Here is a 16,414-nt window from a genome sequence, read left to right as displayed (position 1 = left end):
TTTTAAAACCTACTGATGAGTTAACTGCTAGTTTCAACCAGAAAAACACTTGTGAATTAATACAAAGGCTCTTAGTAATCTATACAAACATCCAGTAATGTTTTAGGTCAAGTTCTATCATTCTCTCCTTCAAAGACTCTATTCAGTGGGCTTCTCACTTCTGTCCACTCTCGATTTCCGCACTGAAGGACCTCTTGGCCTGGTAGTACAGGATCTTGAACGCCCGGAAGACGGACACCCTGACGATGTACAAAACGACGAACATCAGCTCCACCAAGGTGATGAAAGAGGCACCCAAAAACAGCCCCATCTGGCCTCCTAGGTTACCTTTGGGAGAAGAAGAAGGGGAAGACGTTGAGGGGTGAAAATCTCTCTGATTTCTCTGTTTTGGTCAGATAGTGAACTGTTGTGTTGGCTATAGTAGATTCACATCAACCGTGCATTTGATGTCTAGGCCAGTCCCTTACGACGCTCCTGATTGGCTGTTGATAAACCAATCACAGGGCTGGAAGCTCTCAGTCTCTCTCGAGAGTTCACATGGGTAGGATCTATGTTCCACCTCTTCTTTCAAATGTATCTTTCAGGAGAGGTGGAATATACATCCTGTCTACGGGAACTCTCGAGAGACTGGGTGTTTCCAGCCGTGTGATTGGCTTATCAACAGCCAATCAGGAGCGTCGCAAGGGAGTGGCCTAGACATCAAATGCACGTTTGATGTGAATCTACTATAGCTTTTAGTGATAACAAAGTGCCAGTGGCTAGATTACTTCCTGTAGCTGTAGTCTTGGCAAATACAGTGCTCTATTTCTGTAGATGTGACTGAAATATTACAGGATGTCAGTTTTTGATGTCCATGATGTTTGGTGTTGAAACGTCAAAATACAAATAAGACAATACAAAATTCAAGCTGAGATGTATATTTTCAGTTATGGCGAACCAAAATGAAAATAAACATTCATATTTATTCATATTCACCATTAATCTTTTAGTAAGTATATCTTTTTCATTTTTGTTAGTATCTTTAGAGAAAGGAAGAGGTGATGAATATCATAGTTAAGATCAACAGTTTTTCAAACAGCCTAATTCTCTCTCTCTCTCTCTCTCTCTCTCTCTCTCTCTCTCTCTACCTGAATTCCAAAGTAAGAGAAATAGAGGAATTTCTAACTCACTGAACCAAGTGATGAAATCGGGAGTCCTTTCCAGCAATTCACTGTACTGTAGCTGGGAGTAGAATATGGTCACCATCGACAAACTGTTCCTGCAATTATGGAATCAGAACCTCATGAATTCTGTCTTTGAAAAGCTGGAATTTAAAGAATATTTATGATCTTATTGAAGAAATGTATAGCTTTCAAGAGTAAGCCATCAGTAGTGCAAACGCTTCAAGAATGCGGTATTTATTACAAGCCATGGGTGCTGCTAAGATAAGGGTATGACTTCCAAGAATAAGGTGTGACTTCCAAGAGTCAAATGTGACTTTCAAGAGTAAGTTATGGCTGCAAGAGTAATCATAAGTCATTACTGCCAAGAATAACGTGTGACTTCCAAGAATGAGGGGTTACTTCCAAGAGTCAAATGCGACTTCCAAGAATAAGGCGTGGCTTCCAAGAGTCAAATATGAAATGCAAGATTACTGCCAAGAATAAGGTGTAAATGTCAAGGGTAGAGTATGACTTCTAAGAATAAGGCATGACTTCTAAGAGCTCAGATTTAACTGCCAAAATCATGCATGGCTATGACTTCTGAGAATAAATAGCTTTCCACGAATAAGTCAAGACAGGACTTTCAAGAGTATAATATGACTTTCCGAAGCAAAATATGACTAAGTATAAGGCATGACTTCAAGAGTAATATCTAACTTCCAAGAATGAGCCATGACAGCCAAGAAGAGGTTATGATTTTCAAAAGTAAGGCATGACTTCCAAGAATAAGGTATGACGTCCAAGAATAAGGCATGACTTCCAAGAATAAGGTATGACGTCCAAGAATAAGATATGACTTCCAAGAATAAGTTATGACACGATAATATATTACAGGGACTCCGTGACTCACGTGGTTATTGTTCCCGATGACTGCAGTTTTGTAATACTTCTGTTACACAGAGTCGTGTAACTCAGCTGCTGATTGTATGTGTTCGTGACGCAAAACATTTTGCCTCCTGTGGATAAATAAACATAAAAAAACAAAGAAAAATACGAATGTCATCTTGATTTGTTATTTTTCTCAGTGAGGGACATTCGACAGTTTCGATAAAATTCATCGGTGGGTGGTTGGCACAATTTTGATTTATTTACCTATGTCGTATTCCTGAACTTTTCTGCTGACGCACTCCTGGAGGCTGCCGTTGAAATACTGCTCCAAGATGTCGTGAGGTGTGCATTCAGCTGTGAACGGTAAAAATGAAAAAAGGGAAAATCGAGTGTAAAAAGAAACGCGTGCTTGAAAGTGGCGCCATTTTGCAAAATGACCTCTAGCTGCTTTGGGGACACTTGGCGACATAATAATACTGAAAGACTAACAAAACAGAAGCCATGAATATCTCACTCCAATGAGCTTCCAAGACTATGGTGTGGCCTCCAAGAATAAGGGACATAAATGAATTATTAGTGCTACCTGTCGTGTCGTCTGGAAGCCTTGACGGAATGGCAGTGCAGTTGCTCAGTTCCAGAGAGCAATTTCTGTTCTTGAGTGTCGTGTAGAGATTGTTCTCAGTGTAGGCTGTCTCCTCCTCCGTCTTCTGCAGGTAGGCTTCTCGGCTGACGCACTGCGGGTCGGTTTTCGGCCACGGCCACACGCTGGCATAGCGCCTACTGTGGTCCACCTGGGAAAGTGGTAGTTTGATTTAAAAAAAAGTGGTCCTTAAAGCGTCGTAGCTCTCAGGGTAGGTGTTGGTGTTCAGACATTGTTTTTTTTTCAGAGTATTGTAATAATCAGAAGTTTATAAAGTATTAGATCATGCAATAACAATATTAAAACTAGACTGAGAAGAATATGAATGTAAAAATTCAGTTTGCAGGAAGCAAATGCTGGTTCTTAAAACATAGGACTTTTGGGGAAGACATTCATCAACAGTAATATAAATAGTAACGCGAATAGTATCAATAAAAACAAATGTCGTTATCAATGTTAAACGGCCTCTAAAAAACCTACAAAACTACTAAAGGACTTTGAAATACACACTCACACTCACACACACCCATATTCATAAACTGTCCTAGGGGACTATATCATTTACAAAACAATGAACTTGAGCAAGAAAAAAATAAAATGTGAGAAAGTCTACATATTGTAATTATACCCTAAGATAAATGTAAAGTTATTCCTTTACAGTAACTCTCTGTTGGTTAGGAAGAGTTCAGGAGTCCACTTCAATCCTCTTAAAACCATCTGAATCTTTACCTATACAAAATATTAAACATTCTTTTTTTATCAATACGTTTCGTATCTAATTAGTTCTTCGCTTTTTTGCAGCGTACAGTTCTTTAGATCTGTCTGAAGTTTTACATTCTCCGATGTTTATTAAATCCAGAATAAACGGAAAATTATTGACCCGCTTAACAGTAACACCACCATATGTAAACACTGACATATTCGTCCACAAGCGTGATGTCCTCACCGTATCAAGCGAGAGTGCCACTGTGGCCGCCATGTTGGGCGCGATACGTATGGAGTTGATGACGACTGACGTGCTGGCTGTCATACTGTAGTCAGACATAGAGACTTGAACTCCTTCTTCAGATAGCCAAGGGGTGAAGACCACTTTGCTGCTGTATTCTGCAAGGGTGCGTTCGAAATACAGTAATACATTCCTTTAACGCGCGCTGGATACTTACTATATATATATATATATATATATATAGATAGTATATCTATATATATATATATATATTTATATATATATATATATGCACAGTAAAATGTGTCATACAAAAGTTAGAAACTTATGTGATACGCAGTAAAATATGATATAAACAAGATAGGAACTTATCTGGTATGTAGTAATATATGTTATAAACAAGTTGAAAACTTTTAGAATACATAGTAAAGCATGTCCTAAACAATTTGGAACTTATCAAATATATGTATATAATGAAACATGTCATAAACATGAAATGAACCTATCATAAACACATGTCAGAAACTCATTGCATGTGTAGTAAAAAATGTCATAAGCTCATGTTGGAAACTTGCCACATATATATATATCACAAACAGGTTGAAGACAAGTCATCGACTATAAGTGGAGAAATCTTTGACAAATGCTGGATTATAATTTGAACACTGGCTATAGTAGATTCACATCAGCTGTGCATTTGATGTATATAGGCCAGTCCCTTACGACGCTCCTGATTGGCTGTTGATAAGCCAATCAGAGTTTCCAGCCGATTGGCTTATCAACAGCCAATCAGGAGCGTCATAAGGGACGAGCCTAGACATCAACTGCAAAGTTGATGTGAATTTGCTATGGCAGCGACAGAAAGTCGTCGATTTGTATCAAACCTGTTTGAGATGTGTCTGTGAGAGGATGCTGACATGTGTACAAAACAATTTTTGCCAAAATGTGGGTCTTCGAAACCGGACAACCTTAGGCGCATGGCATCAAATGAAGATGGTATGCTGTGTGGAAGCGAGAGAGAGAGAGAGAGCAGGACTCACCCATGTATTCGTGGTCTTTGATAGGAAAGACGATCTTCAAACCGCCGTTAATTCCAGAGAGGGATTGTAAGATGCGCGTTCTATTGGCGCTGATGGTCGTGTAGCAGACGCCAACCGAGGTGATGACTGCACTGAAGAGCTTGTTACAACACACGCTTGGATGAAACAAAAAATCTAATGTTATAAGGTTATACGAACATTGAAGACATTGAGGAATTCAAATTCCTCAGTGGAAGAGTGAGTTCCGTGCTCGACTATCAATCCGGTAGCCTAAGTTCACTTCCGCCCGCAGCCGTCAGTGCGGAATCAGAAGAATTTATTTGTAGCGATTAGAAATTCATTTCATGATGCAATGTGGTTCGGATCCTACAATAACTGTAGGTCCCGCTGCTAAGAAACCAGTTGGTTCCTAGCCACGTAAAACAATCTAATCCTTTGGGCTAGCCCTAGGAGAGCTGTGGTCTGGGTCAGCAAAAATATACTTAAATTAAGAACTATTCATTTTACTGTACCTCCATTCATATTCTCTTTTTTCCCATCTTACTTTCCACCCTCTCCTAACAATTGCTTCATAGTGCGACTGTGAGGTTTTCCTCCTATTACACCTGTTAAACCTCTTGCTCTCAATTCATCTTCTAGCGCTGAATGACCTTGTAGGTCCCAGGGCTTGGTTACAGACCTATATTGTATATTCTGGCAATTGTAGAGTGTCTCTCAGTAAGTAATCGAAAAATGCTTAAATAATTACGATATTACTTTAGCTGTAAGGTAATATTACCAACCATCTCTCTCTCTCCCTCCCTCTCTCTCTCTCTCTCTCTCAGCACAAGTAGCACCTACTCACTTATGGGGGTATAATTTATCAGCTGCATAGCAGAACCCAATAACGTCCTCACATCTGTAAAAATGGAGAGATTACTTTACTGAAGGTAATTACGACGAAAAAAAGAAAAAAAATATTCAGTATTTTTGGGCGAACGACTCATTATATTTTACCATAAATTTACAAAGGAAAAACTTTTCGAATATGACATTTCTTGGGATAAATCAGAAATACTGTGTAACAGTTACACAGTTGGAATCTTTCTTATATATATATATAATCAAAGCTGAAAAGGTATAATAACTGGTTTATTTGCCTTGGAGAAAGTTTGATGATTAATTCGCTGAGCGTGACGTTGTTCCGAGCAAGGTATTCCGTCAACTGAGCCTTCAGATCGAGATAAAGTCGGGGATTCGTTGCCAACGACGTACTAATGATGGTCTGTCCGCGGACTGATATCAGGATATAGGAGGCTAAATTGGTGCTGACGTTGTACTCTGGAGAAAAAGAAAACAATTCTTTATTATCAGGTAAAAGTTACGTAAATATTTCTGAATTCCAGTGATATGAAGTGAAATACAGTACAACTTGTAGTAAACATGTCGTCAACTTAATGCACACACATCAACAAACCTGTATACTCCACATGTCGACAACTTATTGGTATTATACTAACCAGAGATTATCTAACAAGATAAGTTTCCAACATGTGTTTATGTCATGTTTTATTGCAATGATTATGCTTTAAATATGGCCAAAGTTTATTGTATTCAAAATCTATAGAGAAAGGTAGTTATGAATGACCTGAAAAACCTGAACCATTCCCAAAGACAATGCGCCGCTCACCTGCCAATTTCGACTTCAAGAAACCCGACAAACTGCACACGGTCAGGTGAGGCAGATACAGACCGAAGGCGCGGTTGTCCCTGTACCTGATCTCCGTCGTGGGACTCCTGATGATGAAGGCTTCCATCGTCTCTCGGTACGCCATGGCGCCCAACAGACAAAGGCTGAGGAAGAAGGAGGAGTCAAAGTCCAAAACATGTCATCAACACAAGCCAGCAACTTATCTGAGGCTGGATACAAGTTAACGTATTTGTAGTACTATAGCGATGTGACTCACACTGAAACCACGTCGTTTAAGGGCGTGCAGAGAACCTACCTGACGAAGGTGATGATGAGCCAAAATGCTTTGAAGGCGATGTGTAGGTCAGGTGTGATGACGTGGCTGAAACCATGGGCAGAGGTGGTCTGGCAAAACTCCCTGAAGAGATAGGGACAAGATATAGGCCTATGATAGGAATGGCAAAATTGGCAATTATGTTCAGGACATCGTTAATGCATACATCTGTTCTACGTAGATCAGCAACAACGATATAGAAGGTCTAAGTATTATAAAAATAACCATTGAGTCTTTTACAAGTATTGATAGAAGGATAAATGTAGGCCTATGATGATAATGACGATTTTGCTAAGCGCATCATTAATACATACATCTGTTCTACATAATTCAGTAACACGATATAGTAGGCTTAGTCATACTAAAAATGACAGTTGAGATTTTTTCAACTATTATTAATAAAAGGACGAGATATAGGCCTATGTTAAGGGCATCGGTAATACGCTCATTCGCTTGCATAGATCAGACAATGATATCGTATGCCAAGTCATTATGAAAATGACAGTTGAGGCTTTTATAGGTACCACTATTAATAGGACAAGATATGGTGACGATAATGATTATGCTAAGAGCATCATTAATAGTACATACATTTGTTCCACAAAGGTAAGTAACAATGATATAGTAGGCCTAGTCATTATATATTTTTACAAGTATGAACAGAGATCATTACCTGGGGTCTAAGCACGGGCTGACTTGAATATATATTTATTATAAAACAAATATTGGATTTCTGTCAGAATACTAATTTTCACATCAAAATAGGTCGTTGTGCTGCACAAAAGAAGCTTACAAATACGTAAATAAACAAATGAATAAATATGTTAATAACCAATGAGAAAAATTATGTTGCTTTTCAACGAATTGCGTATCATAAAACAATTTTAAATGTAACGGTTTGAGAGCCAGGCTCACAGACTGTTGATAAACCAGTGCAATAAACATGAAAAAGAGAGATAAATACCTTGCTTAGCCAGAATCATAGACAATGTTTATACCTTAGCGAAACACATTACATTAAAAGTTAATCTATTTATCATGCAAATCAAATATGCAATAATGTACCGTTCTTGAAGGTAACTAATTATTATTGTTCATTGTGGATTGAGTAGGTACGTAGGTCTACGGCTCTAATGCAGGAAATCCCTACAGTTTTGGCTTGTATCTTTTTACCTGCCCTATCGTATTAAAACATGTACTGTATATCACCTATGGTAATAAACCTAAACATACGATCAAATAGAAAAGCCAAATACCATCGCTAATCACATTGGGCAAAGTCTTATACAAAATGTATTGACACCATTTAAAATACAGTATAGTGCTGCTGCCCTGAATAGAATGCATTTTTCTTCGCCATTAGTAAAACACAAAATAAGCGAGTCAGTTTAATGTGATTTTTGTTGGCCAGTTGTTTTCCCTTAAATGGCCACCATCGTAGATTTCATTTGTTGTTTGCGAGTGAGTGTGTGCGTGTGTATTTTGCAACTATGCAAACATAACATTACAAAATGTCCTTCACCCACTTACTTAAGGTATTCAAATCCACACTCAACTACATGACGTCATAAATATTTAGTGATGTCATGTGCAAAGCCTTCGTATCTCATTCCATTGCATTGTCGACAGAAACGCGTTCGAAGTTCGACTACATTCCACTCAATATTTTGGAAAATCCCATAAATTCATTCAACGCGTCATTTATAAACCCCAGAAATCACGACAGAAAATTGATTTTGATTCTACAGAGTGAATTAAATGATCTATTCCCATTTCTTCTCGAATATTTACATTTCAAGAGAATCAAACGTTTATTTGTGAACGCATCCGATTTGACAACTTGACATTTGATTTGAAAATTTAGTAACATAGTGACCATCACCAGGTGTGGGTGTTCGACGCGGTCGTGACTGTGTTCGGTTTATGGCGACTTAGCGATCGTCGAGTGATAATTTCATTGCTCTTTTATTCATCACCAGTTTCGCCTTCAAGTCTTCCATATATAAAAGCCATTTTGAAACCACCAATCCTAGTTTTTCCGGTAAGCGTAGGCCTATAGTATGTTAATGTTTACAATTTTAACTTGAAGCCATAATTATTGTGTTCAGGAGTTGGTAATGTGATATTTCTTAAGTTTTATTGTGTGTTATAGGGATATCGGACCCCCGCCCCCCTTATTTCCAATCATTTTATGGACCAATCGGAGGTTTTTAGGATAGTGGAACACGCGGTAATTCTAGAGGAGAACTGTGCACTGAGATGTTTTGTTTTATTAATTAAAATTTTTGACGAAATATGTTTAGACTAGGATGTAGGTGTGAGATAACTTGAAAATTATCGAAATAATGTGAGAAATATACCGTCTTTTGTGGATGTTTTTACGGATTAAAGCTTCAAGAAACGTTATGTTTAGTACCAGCCCCTCTTGTCACATAAAAACTTAAACAAAATACAGAAAATATTTCTCATATTTTCGGTAAAAATATTTTCTAGTTATCTCACCCGTACAGCATCAAATACACCCTTTTCTAGGCCCTACCTATATGTCAGTCACGAAATTCCATTAATAAAGAGCCTAGCATATAGCCCAGAGGGCTAATATTAAACATGGCGTTCCACAGAGCTCTTCTACGTAAACGTAGAAGACGGTAAATTTCTCATATTTTGGTAGACCTTTTATGTTATCTCACTTGCACTGCATCTTTATGTTTGCGCAAGGCCTTACCTGGGTGGGGGCAGGGGGATAATCCCCCCCTACCTGACCTAGGACACCGTAAATTAGAATTAATAAAGCTGCTACTTAACCCGGCCATACTTAGCTACCCTAACCAATGTAAAACTGAAAATGTATTACATTCGTTGTTTTTGCGTTAGTCCCTGATAGGCTGGTACTAAACACAGTGCCCACTTTGCATCCTACCACCCGCCCCCCCCCCCCCCCAACCCTTGGCAATGTGATAGAGCCATAGTTATAGTCTGTAAATTTTGGGATGGCAGTGGACTACAATTATTATTACTATTGTTGGAAAAAATGTTCTAAAGGATCCACAATAATATAATTGTTAAATTTCATGTAGAATTTTATAAAAAGCTTTCGAAACCTTCTCTGGGTTCATCTTCAGTCCAAATGAGTAATGTTAAATAAAATGTTCTGAGGTAAATGTAAAAATCCAAAGTCACCGAAGAATGCTGACACAGAATGTTACCTCGTTAATAGACGAGGAGAAAAAAAAAGAAAAAAGAAGGCAGTTATTCTAACTAGGTGATTTCTTCTCAATTAATATTCCTGGCTGCAATTCTGCTCGATCTCCGTAGGTGTTGACGTAAATGTTGCAGGTCCCCGTAGGGAGATTAGTGCCGTCAGTGGACCTCATACGGTGCACTGTAGGCATAACTCAAGGTTCTTTACAGCGTGCCTTCGCCCCCTAGCTGCAACCACTTTCATTCCTGTTACTGTACCTCCTTTCGTATTCCCTTTGTTCATCTTACTTCCACCCTCTCCTCACACTTGATTCATAATGCAACTGCTTTGAGGTTTTCCTCCTGTTACACCTTCCAAACCTTTTGCTGTCAATTTCCATTTCAGCGCTGAATGACCTCACAGGTCCCAGTGCTTGGCCTTTGGCTTAAATTCTATATTAAATTAAATTCAACGTTGCAGGAGGTACTTCATCCAGAGGAGGAGTAGAATGGGCACTGTAACCAGGGGGCACAGGTTACCTGGACAGGGAGAGGCCATACAGAAGCAGCATCAGGAGATGGAAATACAAGCCCTGTCCTAAAGTTAAAAACATTTTAAAAACACACTGAAAATATGAAAATGGGTCTTATATATTGTCATTATGTTGTTAAAAGATTTTTAACTATAGGACAGGCTCTGTTTTGCCATCTCCTGATGCTGCTTCTTCAGCGCAGTGATGCCAACCCCTCTAACCCTGCGCTCCCTACAGGAGACGAGAAACTACCCTACGTAACTGAACAATGACCCAACATTCTGCGGTTATGATAATAAATAAATCTTTAGATTATGTTTATATGCAATGTCACGAATACTAATAAGCATATTGACCTAAAAACCTACCTTGTTACAATTACCCTACACTTGAAAATATTGCCCTGCTGTCTAACATTTTGCCTAGATTACCCTACGAGTAGGGCAATTACACTGCTTCAGCCTTGCCTCTGCCCCAGGAGGAGTTTGGTTACAGTGCACCATCTACGCCTCCTCCGGTTGCAGTACCTCCTGCAACGCGTCACGTCAACCCGTAGGAAGATCGAACAAATTGCAGACAGGAATAATTCAAATTCAAATTTAAAAAGTTTGATATACATCAAATGGAGTGTGTCAACCCATCAAGAAAATTCAAAAGGTTCCAGGAAAAACAAAAAGTAATGAAAAGCAAATATTTTACATGAAAAAATAAGTTAAATTACTCATTTGGACTGAAGATGAACCCAGAGAAGTGTTCGAAAGATTTGTAAAATTCTACACGAACTTTTAACAATTATATTATTGTGGACCCTTTACAACATAATCTTTTTTATATAATTTTTTATCTATCACAGTCATCCTATTCGACTAGGTGGTTTTTATAGTGTTGGGTTCCGGGTTGCATCCTGCATCCTTAGGAGCCCATCACTTTTCTCACTTTGTGTGCTTGTAATATATTAAAATATAATCATAATTGCTATCATTTCTTTGATGTATCTCAAACAAAAAATGTACAGTGTGTGATAACTATCTCATTATTGCTCTGAAGTCATGTTCGACATCGTTATATAGGCCTATGGTGTCACTTCGTACTGATTGTTGTTCATTTTGGTGTCCTACTCCCTTATTTTATATCTTCCCAAGTACGTTGTCTGACCACTATATATCGTTACTGTTCAGAAGTCATGTGGGGTAAAGTCGCATAGGCCTATGTTGTCTTTTCCAACAGATTGCTCTCTTTCGAGCCCTTCCTCTTAATTTCCCCGTCTCTCTGTTCTCTCCCTTTCTCAGGCCTATATAAGGTATTTAGGAAAACAAATACTTTATAACTGTCACATCACGGATCAGAATTCGCGTTAGATATCATGACATAGGCCTACGCTGTCAATAATCACTGTTCTCTTTCATGGCCTCCTCCATAGTTCTATTCCCCCATTCTCTTCTCTTCATTTCACAACCTCGTCTTCCTTATCACCTCCTGGTATAACGGTCCTTTTATCGATCAAAGAGGTATATAGCTGTAATAGCATCCGTTCGGGCGAGGACATGACCGTTATTGTACGTGTTTGAAATTTATGGCTGATAAGGTAGACCGTAGAAGAGGTATAGCGGAGGCGGTATTTATCGATGCGTAGATCATCTGACATATATATTATATATATATATATATATATATATAATATATACTATATATATATATATATATATATATATATATATATATATATATATATATATATAAACATATAATTTCATGAGCATGATGGTGATGTTAATACTGTTGTATTTTTAAACTTGGATCTAATTTAGTCGTATACCAAAACTGAATAAAAATGAGTACTAGTATAATAGCAATAGAATCGTGAATATATAAATACATGTGTATATATACAGTATATATAATCATAGTATTTATATAATATTTATGTATACTCTCTCTCTCTCTCTCTCTCTCTCTCTCTCTCTCTCTCTCTCTCTCTCTCTCTCCATATGGAAAATGAAACTGATTAAAATGGTTATAATTGAAATAATTTTTAATCCAATAATTCTCCATGCACCATCAATTTTGATCAAAATAATTTAGGGATATAAGAAGAAATATGTGATATTGTCTTTAGATATGGCTGGGAACAACTTTGTCAACAAAATATTAGTAAATTGTATGAAGATATACTGAAGTCATATAAAGAGGTGCTTTTTTCAAATTACTTTTTATGTATAATATACCAATATTCCTACAAAGGTCCTATACAAAATTTAGATGTAATGAGCTCTGAGGTATTGGTGTTATCTTTACCATGATTTTAGATTTAACTTTTTGGTTAAATTTTGTTATCTTTCTATTTAATATTTTGTAAAAATTTAATTTTGCCCTTTGAGTAATATTCTAAAATAAGTCGCTATATTATCTTATTGGATGCATTAGAAATATACTGTGAAAAATAATATGATAACAATGTTGTTAAGGTTAAAATAATGAGATTTGAATTAACCGTAACTTTTTTAATATTATGATAAAAGTCATAGAAAAAACAGTTGACCCTAAGGGTGCTATTTATAGACCAATAATTACCAGGTTACAGTTGTATTTTTGTGAATAAATTGTTGCAAGATAATCCCTTAGAAAGCAGGTTTTATTTATAGAAAAATATCACCCATACAAATAGATATAATATGTCTGCGAATTTTACAACAGTTCATCAATAAAAATCCAAATATAACCAGGGAATTATAATTCTGTAATTAGCGCCTTTGCTGTTGATCAATTTCTTAGTAATCTCTAAAAAATGGTTCTCTTTTATAAAGGTTATTATTGGTGTTAGATACTTTAGGTACTTTTGAGATAGAGTGAATTAATGTCGATTAATATATATGTTATTTAATGATAAATTATAACTATATATAATATATACATATAATGATTCTTTACCATTTGATAACACAAGCATTATTCGAAGTTAATTCACTGTACCCCAGAGTACTTGAAGTTTCTAGTACCAATAATGATGCTTATAAATCAGGAACTTATTAGTAATGAATTTCTAACCTAAGTTTTATATTAAATGGAGATAATTTTATTTCGAAATACTAGAACTACCTGATCTGGGCGCCAATGCACCTTTTAATAGACTTGAAGGAGTCTCTTATCAAGAATTGCAAATATTTGTACTATGAATGGTGAAAATTTGGTTTGGATTTGTCAAATATTCTTTTATAAATGAATTGATAAGATTACAGAGAGTAAATTATATATAATATATATATAATATATATTATATCTATATATATATATATGATATATTTATATACCTTATATATATATATAATAATATATATATTATATATATATATATAATATATATATATATGTGTGTGTGTGTGTGTGTTTTATAAATATGTATGAACAGTATAACTTAGATACGATATTACTTCGGATACCCATTGAACTAAATAGCTCTTTTCAAATCATTTTTAGTTGCAGTATTAGGCCCTATTTAGTGCCATTATCAATAAAGTGTAAATATTATTGCAACCTCAGTATTCCAGCGCACATTACAGTTAAACATGGTAAAAGGCCTACATAGGCCTACTACATACCTCAAGGCTGCCGAGGCGGTCTCTTTCAGTCCCGTCGCTTGGTTGATGATCCTTTCTCTCGTCGATTTGGAGAATTCGCTGAACGTCAGCCTGTGCTCCAGGAAGCTTCCTTTAGTCTCATTCTTCACTTGGCCGCCTTTCTGACATTCGTTTTTGCCGGGTTCCGTGCTCTTGCTGCTGCTGCTAGGCCTAGTCGCTTTGTCGCCCTTCTTGTCGCTTTCTTGGCTAGCTTCTAGGCCCCGGAGGAGCTCTGTAGGTTGGAGGACCACCGGAGTCCGTGGTCGCTCGGTGCTTCGAGCTCCTTGGTCTAGGACTCCCGGATACATGGTCTCGTAGGATGGGGGATTCTCGTCAATCGCAGCAGCGCTGTGGTGTGTCGCCATGTAGGCGGCGACTGGGTCGTAGGTATTCTCGCTCTTATTTCTTTGGCTCATCACCCTCTGTTGGCAATGGAGAGGCCGGTGCAGAACAGTCGTTTCCAAAGTATTTGTTGATATCGTTTTGTGAAACCTTCCCACAGAGGAAAACTGTATTTATACAATTGTAACTTTACTTCAGGTAATCATCCGCTTGATGGGGAACCATCTCGATAGATTACAGAACAGAGAACAGTTTCTCTTGGAGTAATCTATCGCAGTCTTCTGTGGAGTCTGAACGACCAGTGTTTCCAGTACGCTTACGGCTGGAAGTCTGGAATGGAAGAGATAATACTGAGAGTTACTGAGAGCGCACACACCTATGTGTGTGTGTGTGTGTCTTCCCGCTTAATTATGATAAAGCAGACAAGTGCGTCATATCTTCATTGTATAGGTCCGCCAAGGTTCCTGGAACAGTGGCGTTTACACTCTCTCTCTCTCTCTCTCTCTCTCTATCTATCTATCTGTTCTGTGGAAACTTGCTTTGCAAGTCGGTAAGCTTTTAGCAATTCCTTGTCATTATTTATATAGTGTTGATGAACATTTAAGATAATTGTAACACTCCCTACAGTGTTTATTTAGCCATAATAAAGTGAAAATACCCGCAATACACCACTTATTGTTAAAAAAAGATATTTATTCCATGCATATTAAAGGAATAACATGGCGATTTTACTAGTGAGTGAATATTGCTAGAAGATAGGCCTACCCATTTCCTCACTTCAAGAAACCTTAGTACCATTAGTAACGACGGACTGACGAGACAAATGAACTTCCTCTCTAGGTAATATTATGGCGGTGACGATCAAAAAGATAGCGGATCTGTATATATACACCACTTAACGACAGCGATTTCATAAAGGCGAATAACTGGCCATAAAATCGTCGTAGAGTCAACAGCTCTCATGAGATTAATAGCGGCAACCGCGCTGGTAGTAGAGAAAGAAATAACAGATTCTCTATTCATTCCAGAATGACCGTAAAATAAAATGTATTATATGTAATGTATATGTAAATATAAATATATATCTATATATTATGTATACACAATGGGTATATAAATATGCATTTTTATATACATATATTGTTATATATAATACATACATTATATGTCTGTGTGGATGTGTGTAGTACTCATAACTGCATATATAAATAAATACGCTCTGCACCATGTTATTTGATGAACTACCATTCTTATTCAGTGTAAGTATATCGATAAGTTATTTTATGGTCATTCTGATACATGCATATATATATAATATATATATATATATATATATATATATATATATGATATATATAATATATATATGTATACTATATATATATATCATATATATATATATATGACGTACGTTGTACAGATCTATCAATGTTAACCCGTTTTTTGTTGAGAATATAATCCCAGCATGCGATTTATGTCATTATATTCAGCGCCGTATAATGAAATAAACCTCCCAATATTTCTGTATCATTATATTTGTGATGAACTGGTGATTTATACCAAGCGATTATCATGTTCCTGCTTTTTATGACTTAATGATGGTCTTGAGTCCTGACTTCAAAGGGCTTCTTTGGGACCGGCTGATAAAGCTGGTAGTATACAGCTTTAGCAGGACTTTATAACCTCCTTTTCCCCGTAGGAAGGTAATGTCGTTTGTGCACCTCTCGCGGTGCACTGTAGGCATGACTTAGAGTAAGGTTCTTTCATTCCTTTTAGCTGTACCTCCGTTCGTATTCTCTTTCATCTTACTCTCCACCCTCTACTACAGTAGATCCACATCAACCGTGCTATCTGATGTCTAGGCCAGTCCCTTACGACGCTCCTGATTGACTGTTGATAAGCCAATGACAGAGCTGGAAACTCTCAGTCTCTCGAGAGAGTTCACATAGGCAGGATGTACGTTAGACTCCTCCTGTGGGATACTTTTGAAAGACGTATCCTTCAGGAAAGGTGGAACATAAATCCTGACTATGTGAACGCTCTTGAGAGACTGTCATTGGCTTATCAACATTCAATCAGGGGCGTC

The 16,414-nt window shown here is 37.2% G+C and overlaps 2 protein-coding genes across 4 annotated transcripts in view; one reads left to right on the top strand and one right to left on the bottom strand.

The window, feature by feature from the left end:
- Positions 1-147: 147 nt before the first annotated feature.
- LOC135219047 (acid-sensing ion channel 5-like) lies at positions 148-14,606 on the bottom strand. The gene is made up of 12 exons (XM_064255479.1): positions 13,969-14,606; positions 6,642-6,743; positions 6,326-6,489; positions 5,796-5,976; positions 5,501-5,554; positions 4,657-4,811; positions 3,617-3,774; positions 2,614-2,821; positions 2,295-2,384; positions 2,053-2,158; positions 1,170-1,258; positions 148-327 (listed from the first exon to the last, which is right to left on the bottom strand). Exons 1-12 carry the CDS (start codon positions 14,400-14,402, stop codon positions 155-157), a joined length of 1,914 nt encoding a protein of 637 aa, XP_064111549.1. The 5' UTR covers positions 14,403-14,606; the 3' UTR covers positions 148-154.
- The window catches only part of LOC135219978 (uncharacterized), a 36,698-nt gene continuing 28,821 nt past the window's right edge, over positions 8,538-16,414 (top strand). For all 3 annotated transcript variants that reach the window (XM_064257235.1, XM_064257233.1, XM_064257234.1), the window contains exon 1: positions 8,538-8,700. The gene's annotated coding sequence lies outside the window, so the exon portion shown is untranslated. The remainder of the gene's footprint in view (positions 8,701-16,414) is intronic.

Source organism: Macrobrachium nipponense, chromosome 1 (assembly GCF_015104395.2).
Source record: "Macrobrachium nipponense isolate FS-2020 chromosome 1, ASM1510439v2, whole genome shotgun sequence".
Lineage (NCBI taxonomy): Eukaryota > Metazoa > Arthropoda > Malacostraca > Decapoda > Palaemonidae > Macrobrachium > Macrobrachium nipponense.
The sequence above is the reverse complement of the archived record's forward strand: the minus strand, read 5'-3'. Positions and strand labels throughout refer to the sequence as shown.

Coding starts and splice junctions, on each gene's coding strand:
- LOC135219047 (XM_064255479.1), bottom strand. CDS start 14,402: ATGAGCCAAAGAAATAAGAGCGAGAATACCTACGACCCAGTCGCCGCC. Junction 6,490..6,641: donor CTCATCATCACCTTCGTCAG/GTAGGTTCTCTG, acceptor CTTCTTCCTCAG/CCTTTGTCTGTTGGGCGCCA. Junction 328..1,169: donor CGATTTCATCACTTGGTTCA/GTGAGTTAGAAA, acceptor CTTCTCCCAAAG/GTAACCTAGGAGGCCAGATG.